Consider the following 13,024-nt stretch of genomic DNA (forward strand, 5'->3'; position numbering starts at 1 on the left):
AGTAAGGTTTCACAACACAAAACAGAGCAAATAAAGTGTAATGATGTTAATAAAAACGGTATTCTTCCACCAAACAATGTAGTTCCTCAGAAACAGTTGTGGTTGCAACAAAGTGGTTGCCAAGCAACACAAACGTAAACAAAGGTGTACGTTTGTAGAGTAATTTACAACAGCTTCGAACACTGCTCAGCCAATCAGAATCAAGGACCGGAACTATCCATTTTATAAATTTCTATTAACATGTATCTCTAGATATTAAAAATAATAATAATAATAAAAAAAATCCTGCTTGAGAGTGATAATGTTTTGTCATATTGTGCTTTAGCATGCAGTCTTATTGTTTGTAGTGCACATAATCTTAATGTACAAGAAAATACTCCAGCACTTATGTCTTTGGATTATTTTATATGCAGCGTTTTCATCATGTGTTTGCAGGATTACTGGACATATTTGTGCTCAAACTGATTCATTAATAAGATTATTTTTTTACATAATTATCGATTAATTAACATCCTTAGCTAAATTTGTTCTTGTTGCTCCACGCTATCTGACTATTGGGACTGACGTTACATCAACTATAGTCTCAAAAATATTGGTCCATTTGTTATTGTACAGGACTGTAATACTTCCAGCCTTTAGAGAAACTAGTTTTATTCTATTGAAACTTTAAAAAAAGTTTTTAACCAAGTAAATCCAAATTTAGTCTTAAGGTTAAGACTAAAAAAAAAAAAATCTTAAACATCTTTATTTTATTTTTTATTTTTTTTGAATGACTAAAACGGTCTCTCATCATGAACAAATGCCACAGCAGCTGCCATTGCACTAAAAAGAAAAGGAAAAAACACAAACAAACCGGCATATTCACCTGAATTACAATCTCACATGAGTCCGTGAAGTCGTGAATGCTTATATTTGCCAATAATTTACCCTTCAGTGGTATGATATCGTGCTTTGTGGGGTTGAGCAAATGTTTTGTAGATATTCATTGAAATCATAATTGTATTGGGTTTCATGATGTATTATCACCACAAATCATTAAATGTTTATTATTTATATGCTTATACAGTAAGGAGTTTGTCATTAGGAATTCATAATATTTGTTGTCACAAAAAAAATTAACACTGACAGTTAAAACGCCATCAGAGAAAAAAATAAAGGGATAGTTGACTCAAAAATTTAAATTGTCATAATTTCCGTACCCTCAAGTTGTTCTAAACCTGTATGATTTTCTTTATTCTGTTCAACATAAAAGGATATTTTGAGGAATGTTGTTAACCAAACAATTTCTGGTCCCCATTGACTTCCATGGCATTGTTTTTTTCCATACTATGGAAGTCAATGGCTACCGTCAACTGTTTGTTGACTAACATTCTTCAAAATATATTTTATGTTCAACAGAGGAAAGAAACTTATACAGGTTTGGAACAACCTGTATCACAGGATTTAAATTTTGGGGTGAATTATCCCTTTAAAGGCACAATATGTAATTTTTCGCCGCTAGAGGGCGCATACTCAAACTAAACAAAGAAGCAAAGGCGTTGTTTGATGACGCTGTGACTGAGTGTGGAATCATGGGTTAATAAAAAAATTGGTCCGTGTTTTTGACCCTTAAAAACTATTTCGGCTGAAACTGAAAATTGCTGTTTTGGTTGCTGAACTTTTGGTGCATCACAAAATTAAGCAAATGACTTGCTCTTTTTTTTGTTTGTTTTTGGTTTATTCTCTAAATAATTCTGTCATGGCAAGCTCGATATGTGTTCAGCTTTGTGAAGTTGTTTGTTTTGCTCTCAGGCTGATATTTGGTCTCTTGGGATCACTGCCATTGAGCTGGCCAAGGGCGAGCCCCCGAACTCAGACATGCACCCAATGAGAGTGCTCTTCCACATCCCCAAAAACACACCACCCACCCTCAACGGAGACTTCTCCAAGACTTTCAGAGAGTTTGTGGACTCCTGTCTCAACAAAGACCCTACATTTGTAAGCACAGTTCAAGCATTGCTTTCTCATGTAGGAATGCTGCACTTATACTAGGGTTGTCACTAAAGTTTCAATATATAGGGACAAAAATGCCCCTTTATGAACTTAGTTATGCAGCATCACACAAGCAAGAGTACTGTTTTTCCAGAATATTATCAATATTGTGTTTTTGCTCTGTCGCCAATGAAAATTATTCCAAATGAAGACACAACTTTTGTTCCTGAATGTATAATTTCATTTTTTTTAAAAAGTTATTTATGCAATTGTAATTATGTACATCTAAATACTGCTTTAGATGCAGATTCTGTGCTACTTCTGCAGTTTTGTATTATTCTAACTGAATTAGATTTCATTCGATTGGTAACAGCTTATAGTGTCTTACTATTCTGAATGAATTTGATTAAATGTAAGAATTTGCCATAAAACAGGATGTATACTTTAAATAGGGAAAGACAGAATGCTTTTATTTAGGTAAAATGGCCATGGAAATCTTTTTAAGTGTGCATTAAGGTGTAATATATGCCAGTGCCACATCTGAGCTTCACATGACTGTGCCGTTTTGAAAAGTATTTTGATTATACGACTGGTGCACCGTTAAAACTGTGCAGCGCTAACTTGTGCTGATGTGTTTGTAAAGTGATAAAGGTAATAAAATGTCATATCTACTTTTCTCAGAGGCCAACAGCAAAGGAACTCCTGAAGCACAAATTCATCGTTAAATATGCCAAGAAGACATCCTACCTCTCCGAGCTCATTGACCGGCTGAAGCGCTGGAAAGCCGAGGGTCACAGCGATGGAGAATCAAGTTCTGACTCCGACTCGTAAGCATGCAGCGAGCACGCAGATGCATTGGCAAAATCCCTAAATCAGGGGTTCTCAACTCTGGCCCTCGAGAGCCACTGCAGAGTTTAGCTCCAACTCTAATCAAACACCTGCCTGTAGCTTTCTAGTGATCCTGAAGACCTTGTTGAGCTTGTTCGGGTGTGTTTGATTGGGGTTGCAGTTAAACTCTCCAGAAAGTGGACCTCGAAGGCAAGAGTTGAGAAGCTCTGCCCTAAATACTCTCTAAAATATCAGTGAATAGCAGATTTAAAACAACAGTCCACAAGAGGGCGCAATGAATTCATCTAAGCCAAACAGCACCATGTTTTGTTGTTTATTGTAAAAAAAAAATAAAAATCTGGCTGTTAACAAAAATGCAGTTTGTTTTCAATTAGAGTGCATAAAGTTATCAAATCAAAAGATTCAGCCTTTATTCTCAAGATCTAGTTCTAGTCGTTTTAAAGTTTTTTTAAATTCAGAGGATGTCTTTCAGTGGAAATAAAATTTTCATAACACTATTTGTCAGTTTTGCTCTCATTAAAATGCCATCCACTATTAGGTTTGACAAGAAAGTGAAAAATTTAATCATATATTTAAACATTTTATATTTTAAACGTCAACATTTCATAAAATGTGAAAACTCCATTTTGTGCAGATATGTCATATTGTTTATATTTATATTGTACAAGCAATGTTGTTCTGCTCATGCAGCTCAATACTTCGTACCTTCACGGTTTTGTTCAATAATATTTTTTTTTGTAAATGTTGGGGGTATATAATGATACTATGCAATATGTATACCATTTTTATTAGCTATTTTTTTCTGTTTTTTTTTTTTTAACCTTTAACATTCAAATAATGCTCATGATTTTTGTGCATTCACATAGCTAATATGACAAAAGTCACCAAGTGTCATCTCATTCCAATGAAGCGAAAAAATTAAAAAATTTTGGTCAAAAGTGACTGAAGAGGCCCATAGGGTTTTTCTCTTTCTTTCTCATGTGTACTTTAAGTTGATCAAACGACACATACACAGCGAGTTGAACATCTCAGTGGATTGTTCTTGTGTGCCCAACAGAGAGCCCAGCAGCAAGGACAGCGACTCGTCTCCTGAGTGGTCCTTCACCACCGTCCGGAAGAAGAAGCCGGAAAAGAAGCAGCCCAATGGAATGGCGAGTTCTGCATGATGATTTGGATATTCAATGTTGAAATTTAGTAACTGATTATTGAGAACATGTTGTGTTTTTGATCTCTTCCCTTCAGGACGAAGAACTGCAGAAGAAGTCAGGCAGTTTAACCACCGTCATGGCTCCTGTTTTTTCAGAGGTAGGGCAGCTTGTCTTCTCATATGTGACTCTGGAGCACAAAAGCAGTCATAAGTAGCACAGCTGTATTTGTAGCAATAGCCAACAATACATTGTATGGGTCAAAATTATCCATTTTTCTTTTATGTATTTATTCCGCTTATTTATTCAGATGATGTATAAATCTCAAATTCAAAAAATTGACCCTTATGACTGGTTTTGTGGTCCAGGGTCACATATGGTCCTGTTTGGGGAATAGAGCTAAACAGAAATTAAAATGCCATTCAGAATCATCATGTGACCTGAAATCAGTCTAGCTATGTAGTTGCGAAAACAAAAGTGGGATTGTTGACTGTATAACAGAACATGAGTTGATGTGGCCTTTGTGTTGTAGCTAAAATCGCAGCACAGTGACGATGACACGACGAGAGTTCTGGAGCAGCTGGAGAAGAGCCTGCATGTGGCTGAAGACATCTGTCCTGGTGTCACAGACCGGATGATCAGCCACATCCTGGAGAGGGTGCAGAGGTCAGACACACTACTGACATGTTTCTGACAGCGGGCAACCGTTTACAGCCTAGTGTTTGTGTACTATTTTGTAGCAGTAATCATTAGAAGTAGCGGTTGACTGATATATCATCAAGACTGTTATTACTGACCAATATTTGGGATTTTTTTTTTTATTGTTCTTCAAGACCCCCCTTCATGTTAAGTATATCTTATTGCACTATTTTGCTTTTAATGCACATAGATTGATATTTTATTTGCTAAGATCTCTTAAAGGAATAGTTCACCAAAATATGAAGAATTGCTGCAAATGTACTTGCCCTCAGACCATCCAAGATGTAGATGAGTTTGTTTCTTCATGAGATTTGTAGAAATGTAGCATTGCAGTGTCACCAGTGGATCCTATAAGCAGTGAATGGGTGCCGTCAGAATGAGAGTCCAAACAGCTGATAAAAACATCACAATAATCCACACCAGAAGAGAAAAGCTGCGTTTTTGTAAGAAAGTTTGAACTTGAAACCATTGCTTCCAGCTTAATAGGAGTCAATGATCCATAATGATGCTTCCTCCAGTGAAAAAGTGTTCTGGTCTGAATCAGGAGTTCATCTCATCTCAATGCTAAATTTCTCCAAATCTGTTCACATGAAGAAACAAATTCCTCTATATCTTGAAATGCCTGGGGATTAGCACTTTTTTAGGAAATTTTAAAAAGTAAAATTTAAACTATTCCTGAATCGTTTCCAGAAGCAGCTTGTTGAACTACTACAATATGTGCAATATAATAACGGTTTACTTGGTAATTCTGACCCTCTGCTTTATGCTAATAGTATGTGTAGAAGCTGTAAGGGTGAGTTTGTGGCTGTGGTCACTATAAAGCACACATGCGGTGCGTGTAGTAAAGCTGATGGTGTGGTGGCAGGGTCTTTCTGCTGGTGCCGAAGGATGTGTGTTACTGTTATTTTATTCCACATTTTACTTTAAAAGACACAAAATATCCTTACCGGTCGAGTAGATCTGCTCTACAGCGCATTAGGTAAATCTTTTGGTTTGCATATATTTATGTATTTGATGTCCCAATCCATTACTTTATTTTAAACTATGATCAATAATATATACGTTTGGGAGATAAACAGTTTATTTTTGTTCGTCTTGGTTTGGGATTTCTTTGTTTCTCTCGACACACTGTTAACTGTAGCATTACAGAACTGCTGTATAAGAGAAAAGCTGCGTTTTTGTAAGAAAGTTTGAACTTGAAACCATTGCTTCCAGCTTAATAGGAGTCAATGATCCATAATGATGCTTCCTCCAGTGAAAAAAGTAATTTAGGTCTGAATCAGGAGTGAAATCTGCACAGATCAAGCACCATTTACAAGCCAAAACAGCTCTAAACAAATACGTGGCTGGGTTTTGATGTGAGAGACAACAGGAGATGGACTTTTTCACTGGAGGAAGCGTTATCCAAACTGGACTCATATTTTGGCCAGAAGTGATGGTTTGAAGTTTATACACCTTAATGATGGATTTGTTTCTTACAAACACAGCTTTTGGCTTCACAAGACATTAACTGGTGGACTGGGGTGGTGTGGATTACTTGTGGATTATTGTGATGTTTTTATCAGCTGTTTGGACTCTCATTCTGACGGCACCCATTCACTGCAGCGCATCCACTGGTGAGCAAGTGATGCAATGCTACATTTCTCCAAATCTGTGCCCTGTTTCAGGTGTGTGGGCTCAAATCTGGCCAGTAGCGTTGCCTGCATGACCCATGAGCAATGCTGATGATTTCAGTTTATCAGTCATCCATGATCAGATGTTTCTCCTCATCTTTCCTCTGTAGGTTCTCTATGAGTTAGTGCTGCAGTGAGACTGCACTGACCCTTCTGCTGTCAACCCTGATGACTGCACCTTAACACACCCACACATGTACAGAGACAGGAGGGACGCGGGGTAGCATTACAGAACTGCTGTATGGGATTACATGCATATCATATCAGTCGAAATGAATAGAAATACCTCATTTAAGCAATCAAAAAAAAAAATAGACAGCTCCTGGTTAATTAAGATTGATCAAATTGAAACTGCGAGGAAAATGAGAGGAATTTTGCTGTGCAAAATCTACCTCCACTTCTGGCCCATTACAATAGAGAATTTCAGTTTTATTCTTTTCGCTATTGTAGTTTGACTTTTTTTTAATTGGCAAGATAATTCGTCTTAAATTTCTAGATCTTTTTGTACACAGGACTGTAGCGAAATATTTTGCCCTTCATTTCTCAGTAACGCCCTCTTTTTACAGTGTCTTGCTTTTTTTTTTTGAGCTAATATTTTTATACAAGGGTAGAATTATACTGTATTTTTGAAGGAAATATGCACACTTTGTACGGGGTGGGCCTGTTTTGTGTTTTAATTTCAGAGCTCTTTTGCTCCAAAGACATTCCACTTACTCCGAGTAGCCTGCTTCTGTAAGCGATGGGGGATTTCTACACAAACTGATGCATTTAAGCTACCCGAAGTGACAGCAAGTGATTCGAGTCCACGCTAGGCATCAGTATAGAATTCAAGCTTTCTTTCATGTAATCTCCTGTGATGAGGGATTTTGTATTTTTTTTTGCCAAGCTTGTAAAGAAACAGGAGGGTGCCATTGCTGGTGTGGTGGTCATATGTCATATTTGCTCCTGTTGGCTTGGAGAGACTGTGCCAACGTTGCATCCCATTGTGCCTAAAGCTCACTTTTTTAATGTATATGATGTTATTGTCTTCTCAAACAGCTTTAAAACGAAGTTTCACACATGTTGTTGTTGTTGCCAGACTGCTGGAAGATTTTAGAGCAATAAAGGTGTTTAGTGGATTTGTATATTTCTTTATAGAAAGGTAGATGCAGAAGCTATAGGTTTTGTACATTTCTTCACCAGAGCTTTTGTAAATTTAAGACGCCAGACAGAAATCTTTCTAGGTTGTATCGTATAGATGCTGTTCTCTTCATTTTTGGACTTTAACTGTTACAGATAAGTTTTTGTTTGGTGTGGCAAATAAAGATTTAAATTATGACATTTCAGTGTGACTGTTTTTTTTGTGTTTGCTTGATAAAGGTCCAGACTTATTGCATGTTTCAGGGGCTGTTCATACAGATCGCGTCTAAAACACGTGAAGAAGCGCTCAGGAATGTTTTTTAATGCCTCCTTCTCTCAGAATGTTTTCTCTCAGGAATTAGTTCTTCTCACAATCATCATTGCATTATATGTTTTGATCATCCAACTAAGCATTAAATATCATCTTACTATGGCAATTTATTGGAGATGACAATATTTATATCATTTTATGTAAGTATCTGCTATAATGTCATAGAGATCTCATTGACTGACATTACAAGCAACCAGAATATCCTCACTTTTAAAATTAAATATAAATATCAGCATCTGCACCAAATTGCACATTTTTTGCCAAGTTCGAGAACTGATGTGTTTTTTCCTCTCCATATTCTCAGTATAATAGCCTAATATATGAGCCGTAAAAGCTTGACATATCAAATGTGATACTCAAGAAAAACTCATATGCAAACGTTTTTAAAAATATTCGATTTTTCTGATGCAGGGTTATAATATAATGCAGTTGGCTACTGAATGACTTAACAGTTCTGTTCCTACAGACTAACCCTACTGTCAAAATAATAGAAAGACCACATACCCCTCATATTTTATTCTAATATTCGCCTCTAAAAGCTAATTACAATTACTACACCATAACTCTACCCCTTAAAGACACATTTTAGCATTCTCATAACTGAAGTTTCATTAGTTTCTGTATATTCTAACCCTAATGAAAAGTCATCATGATGTAATGAATTATTATAATGACTATAAAAGAACCCGTATGTGCGACCCACTAACACAGTTCAGTACGTGGGTGACGAGGGTGTGGGCGGGGCCAACCAATCGTGATGTCACAAACGTGGGCGGTGCCAACAGCGTGTGCTCAAATACGTGGGCGGAGTCAAGCGGGTTCAAAAACAGATTGTGGGTGACTGTGGATGCTTTGTACGATTTTCTCTTCTTACGTTCTTCAAAGGTGATTCTAATTCGACTTTCCGTGCTCCCCTGTATGTATATAACTTGTTTTACACCTGTTAGTGTTTTATTGAGCTTCTGTCGTTTTTAAGTGCAGCATTTTAAGATCCGTTTCGTTGTTGTGTAAAGCAATGCGCTCTTTTTTTCCAGACATGGGGGAATGAGTTTTTTTGCACATTTATGCAGTGGACGCCTATGACAGAAGCCGTGTTACTTTTTTCAAAGGTAATTTTTATGCCCAAAAGTTTCCATGCCTTTGTTTACTAGTTGATGCAAATCGCTCGTGCGCGTTTAGTCGCACATATCATGTTTTCTGCTTCCTGATAGACTTGTCGATCAAGTTAAAATTTCGTGCATTTGTTTATTTTTGTAAATACCAACACGTTTTATTAAAGTGTAGACAGTGATTGTGTAAACTGTGCTGTAGGCCTGATGTTGGGACCGTTTTGCATTGCATGCACCCCAAAATCAAGCTCTCAGACTAGAGGAAATGCACTAAAAGGTTACTAAAATCTTAGAAGTTCAACCCTCACGAGGACTGACCCGTCACACCTTGATTGGTACACTGCAGAAAGACTGTTTTTCCCTGCATGCAAGGGTCACTTGGCATAAAAGCATCTGCTAAATCACTAAACTGTATTTCTCTTTGTCAGGCATTGCTTCCAGTGGAAAAGACTAGTTTCCAAAACAGCCATGAAACCGCCTGGCGAGGAAGAGAGCCTGCGGCTGGGCACACTTCTGCTCAACACCCTGGCAAGAGAAAAGCGTCTTTGGAGAGCACCAGTCCTTAAGAACGGTTGCATTCAGGTGGAAGCATATTTGTCATTTGCAGGCTACCGTAACCAGCAAGACCATTAAAAGCATGCATTTGCCATGTTTTGTGTGCTTTCAGGGTTCAGATATCAGCCCACCGCAGTACCAGGAGGTGATCGTGTGGTTGCGTGAAATGAGCAGCATTCTCCAGTTTTCCTCCGAGACGTTCGCTTTGGGAGTCTGTGTTCTTAACAGCCTGCTTGCAACAGTCAAAGTAAGCGAAACAATGACACAATTCCTCCTATCACTAGAAAAGCTGAATGGCGTAAACTCCAAGTCTTCTTTCTTTGCAGACTCGGCTGAAATACCTCAAATGCATGGCCATCACCTCTCTGATCCTTGCTGCAAAAATCAACGAGGAAGATGAGGCGAGATGTGTTTTTTTTTTTTTTTTTCTTGTTGTAGCACAATAACAGAGACTCCCCACACAACATTTGAACCATTCCAGCACGTTTATTGTTCTGTTGTGTTGGTGAACAGGTGATCGCATCGGTTAAAGACCTGCTGGAGCAAAGCAGATGCAAGTTCTCAACAGCTGAGATTCTTCGCATGGAGCGAGTCATATTAAACAAGCTGCACTGGGACCTTTACATGGCCACGCCGATGGACTTCATTCACATTGTGAGTCAGCAGAAATCATACAACCCTTTTAATGTGCCTGTTGCAAACATTAGCAAAAACTGACATTTGGTCCTTGACGTTGACAATCAATCCTTTCTTTTTGAACCTTGCATTATACACAGAGGCATTGTCATGTTAGAACAGAAAAGGCTCCTGTTCAAACTGTTGCTATAAAATTAGAAGCACACAATTCCCCAGAATATCATTATATGCTTAAACATTACGATTTGTACTCATGGAAATGACTAAAGTAGTCAAACCTGTTCATTAGAAGGGGGGAGGCCCAGTACTTTTGGCAATATAATGTATCTTCATACTTTGTCTTTCCTACATGGTGGGGTTCAGTTAAAATGTCTGAAAATATGACTGATGTTCTTTGCACAAGTTGGTGTGGCATAGACGTGGTCGAGAGGCGTTTAGCCACGATCAGATCGATCAGAGCAACAGTTCACAAATGGAGAGCAATTGCTGTTTTGGCGCACCACGGACAGTCATAAAATAGCCATTAGAAATTTAAAGCATGTGAAACGAGACCCTGTTAAACTCTGTGATTTAAAAAGAAAAAATCCTGATGCTTAAAAAAAAAAAATCTCTTCGTTAAGAAAATTGAATTAAAATATGGGAGAAACGCATGAAACATGGGTCTTTTTTGACCCCAAATCAAAATTATATATATATTTTGGATAAAGAAAACCAAGCCTGTTTTTAGGACCATTAAGATGTTTTGTATGCAAATTCAAATTTAATATAATTTACCAATAAAGGCTGCACATTTATTGGCCGTTTTAGGTGCGAAAAGCGTTATAAGTGAACCTTTGGGGAAAAGTATAAAATAATAAAAAAAATACTCCTTTTTATTACCAGGAAATATTTTGGAATGACACATTTTAAATTTTTAGACCGGACTGGGTTCAGTGTGAAACTATTTCCATGGCAAATTGGCACATTTTACATTACTTCTCATTACTGTAATGCAAAAAATAGTTTTGTATGTCTTCATTATCATAATTTGTAAAAAATATGTATTAAATGAAGTACATTTACTGAATTAATTTTGTGCTGCTGAATAATAATAATAATGCCACAATGTAAAAAAAAAAACCTTGATGGTCCTAAAAATGCTTTTTCTTTATGCATATGCATTATACAGTGGTGTGAAAGTGTTGGCCCCCTTCCTGATTTCTTATTTTTTTGCATGTTTGTCACACTTTAATGTTTCAGATCATCAAACAAATTTAAATATTAGTCAAAGATAACACAAGTAAACACAACATGCAGTTTTTAAATGAAGGTTTTTATTATTAAGGGAAAACAAAATCCAAAACTACATGGCCCTGTGTGAAAAAACATGTTGTGTTTACTTATCTTTTACTAATATTTAAATTTGTTTGATGATCTGAAACATTAAAGTGTGACAAACATGCAAAAAAATAAGAACTCAGGAAGGGGGCCAACACTTTTTCACACCACTGTATATTTTGGGATGTTTTTGTGAGATCTCCCCATATGTATGTCATATTATAGATATCTAGATGTCTATAACACGTAGAATAATTAAATATAATTGCTTGTGAAATGAAAAAATATCTAATAGCATAGAAAAATAAATTTCCTTAAAACTTCCCAAATAAATATCCACAATTTAGAATAGCTTAAATATATTACCGTATGTGACTTGTCAGTCTCTTGGAGAAGTGAACGCTCGCATACAGCCATAGATGCAAAGGAAAGTCACACTTCCACAGTAAACATTTAACAAGGCAATGTGCATTACTACCCTGAACTCATGAAACCATCACGTCATTCCTATTCAATCAACATGGCTTATTTCTTTTTCCAAATAGATGAAGCTAGAAAACATGTGCATCAGTGTGAAATCAGAATGGGCCCTATTTATTAAGTGCACATTATTGTATTCATCAATGATGATCAGTGTAATATCGTTTGATGCTAATTAGTTGCCAATTTTGCAAACTCGTATTTCGCTCGGACTTGAATGGAAAATCAACCAGGGAATCAATTCCCAAAAACAAACAAAAAAAATCATTTTGGTGGGTTGTGCATGGCTTTCATGTTAACAAAATGGCCTTCATTGAGGAAAAACCGAATGTATCTGGATTGAGAATCAGAGCGAGAGACTATTGAACACAGCACATTGTTTACAGCCCGCTCATGAAGGGCTTACACACAAACCTGTTTCTCCAGAGTACAGGTACAGACCCTGTTTTTTGGTGGCTCTGTTGGTTAAGCGGTTTGTTGTTTTCCCTCAGTTCCACGGCCTGCTGATGTCCAGGCGTCCTCAGCTGATGTTGTCCAGCTCTCAGAAGAGACCCTGCCTCCAGGCGTCGCTGTGGACCAGGCAGCTGCAGCACTGTATGGCCTGCCACCAGCTCTGGCAGTTCAAGGGCTCCATATTGGCTTTGGCCATCATCACTTTGGAGCTGGAGAGGCTGACGCCTGATTGGTTCTCTGTTTTTACCGACCTGCTGAGGAGAGCACAGGTAGTCAAGAACACATCACTAATCTTACAGCTTTTGGGAGATTGATATGCTGCTTGGAATATTTTGGCAAACTGCTAGTGATGCACCAAGAGGAAAAAAAAAATATATATATATATATGATTAATCGCATCCAAAATAAAGGTTTGTTTACATAATAAATATACACAGCACACATACATATATTATGTATATATAAATACACACACATGCATGTGTATATATTTCAGAAAAATGTTTTGTTTATATATTAAATATATTTATAATATAAATTATATAAATATAGACATGTAAATATTTTCAAAATATACTGCATGTGTGTGTATTTATATATACATAATAAATATACACAGAACACACACACAAATATTGTGCAAAAAAACTTTTATTTTGTATGCGATTAATCGTTCGGCAGCACTAA

General features: G+C 37.0%; 2 protein-coding genes across 4 annotated transcripts in view; both read left to right on the forward strand.

The window, feature by feature from the left end:
* LOC107742430 (serine/threonine-protein kinase 26-like) overlaps positions 1–6,566 on the forward strand; it is a 24,398-nt gene extending 17,832 nt beyond the window's left edge. The window contains exons 6-11 of the mRNA XM_016555383.1: positions 1,792–1,977; positions 2,653–2,798; positions 3,878–3,971; positions 4,063–4,125; positions 4,498–4,631; positions 6,448–6,566. Coding sequence (XP_016410869.1) covers positions 1,792–1,977; positions 2,653–2,798; positions 3,878–3,971; positions 4,063–4,125; positions 4,498–4,631; positions 6,448–6,463 — 639 coding nt within the window. The 3' untranslated portion in view covers positions 6,464–6,566. The remainder of the gene's footprint in view (positions 1–1,791; positions 1,978–2,652; positions 2,799–3,877; positions 3,972–4,062; positions 4,126–4,497; positions 4,632–6,447) is intronic.
* A 1,972-nt stretch (positions 6,567–8,538) lies between these two features.
* ccni2 (cyclin I family, member 2) overlaps positions 8,539–13,024 on the forward strand; it is a 10,011-nt gene continuing 5,525 nt past the window's right edge. The window contains exons 1-7 of one of the 3 annotated variants that reach the window (XM_016555386.1): positions 8,539–8,707; positions 8,822–8,896; positions 9,325–9,478; positions 9,564–9,698; positions 9,778–9,852; positions 9,965–10,105; positions 12,376–12,606. In XM_016555386.1, coding sequence (XP_016410872.1) covers positions 9,365–9,478; positions 9,564–9,698; positions 9,778–9,852; positions 9,965–10,105; positions 12,376–12,606 — 696 coding nt within the window. In that variant the 5' untranslated portion in view covers positions 8,539–8,707; positions 8,822–8,896; positions 9,325–9,364. The remainder of the gene's footprint in view (positions 8,708–8,821; positions 8,897–9,324; positions 9,479–9,563; positions 9,699–9,777; positions 9,853–9,964; positions 10,106–12,375; positions 12,607–13,024) is intronic. The other 2 variants (XM_016555387.1, XM_016555389.1) reach the window with 2 other exon arrangements.

The sequence above is a fragment of the Sinocyclocheilus rhinocerous genome, unplaced genomic scaffold (genome assembly GCF_001515625.1).
Source record: "Sinocyclocheilus rhinocerous isolate Xijiao unplaced genomic scaffold, SAMN03320098_v1.1 scaffold1427, whole genome shotgun sequence".
Classification (NCBI taxonomy): domain Eukaryota; kingdom Metazoa; phylum Chordata; class Actinopteri; order Cypriniformes; family Cyprinidae; genus Sinocyclocheilus; species Sinocyclocheilus rhinocerous.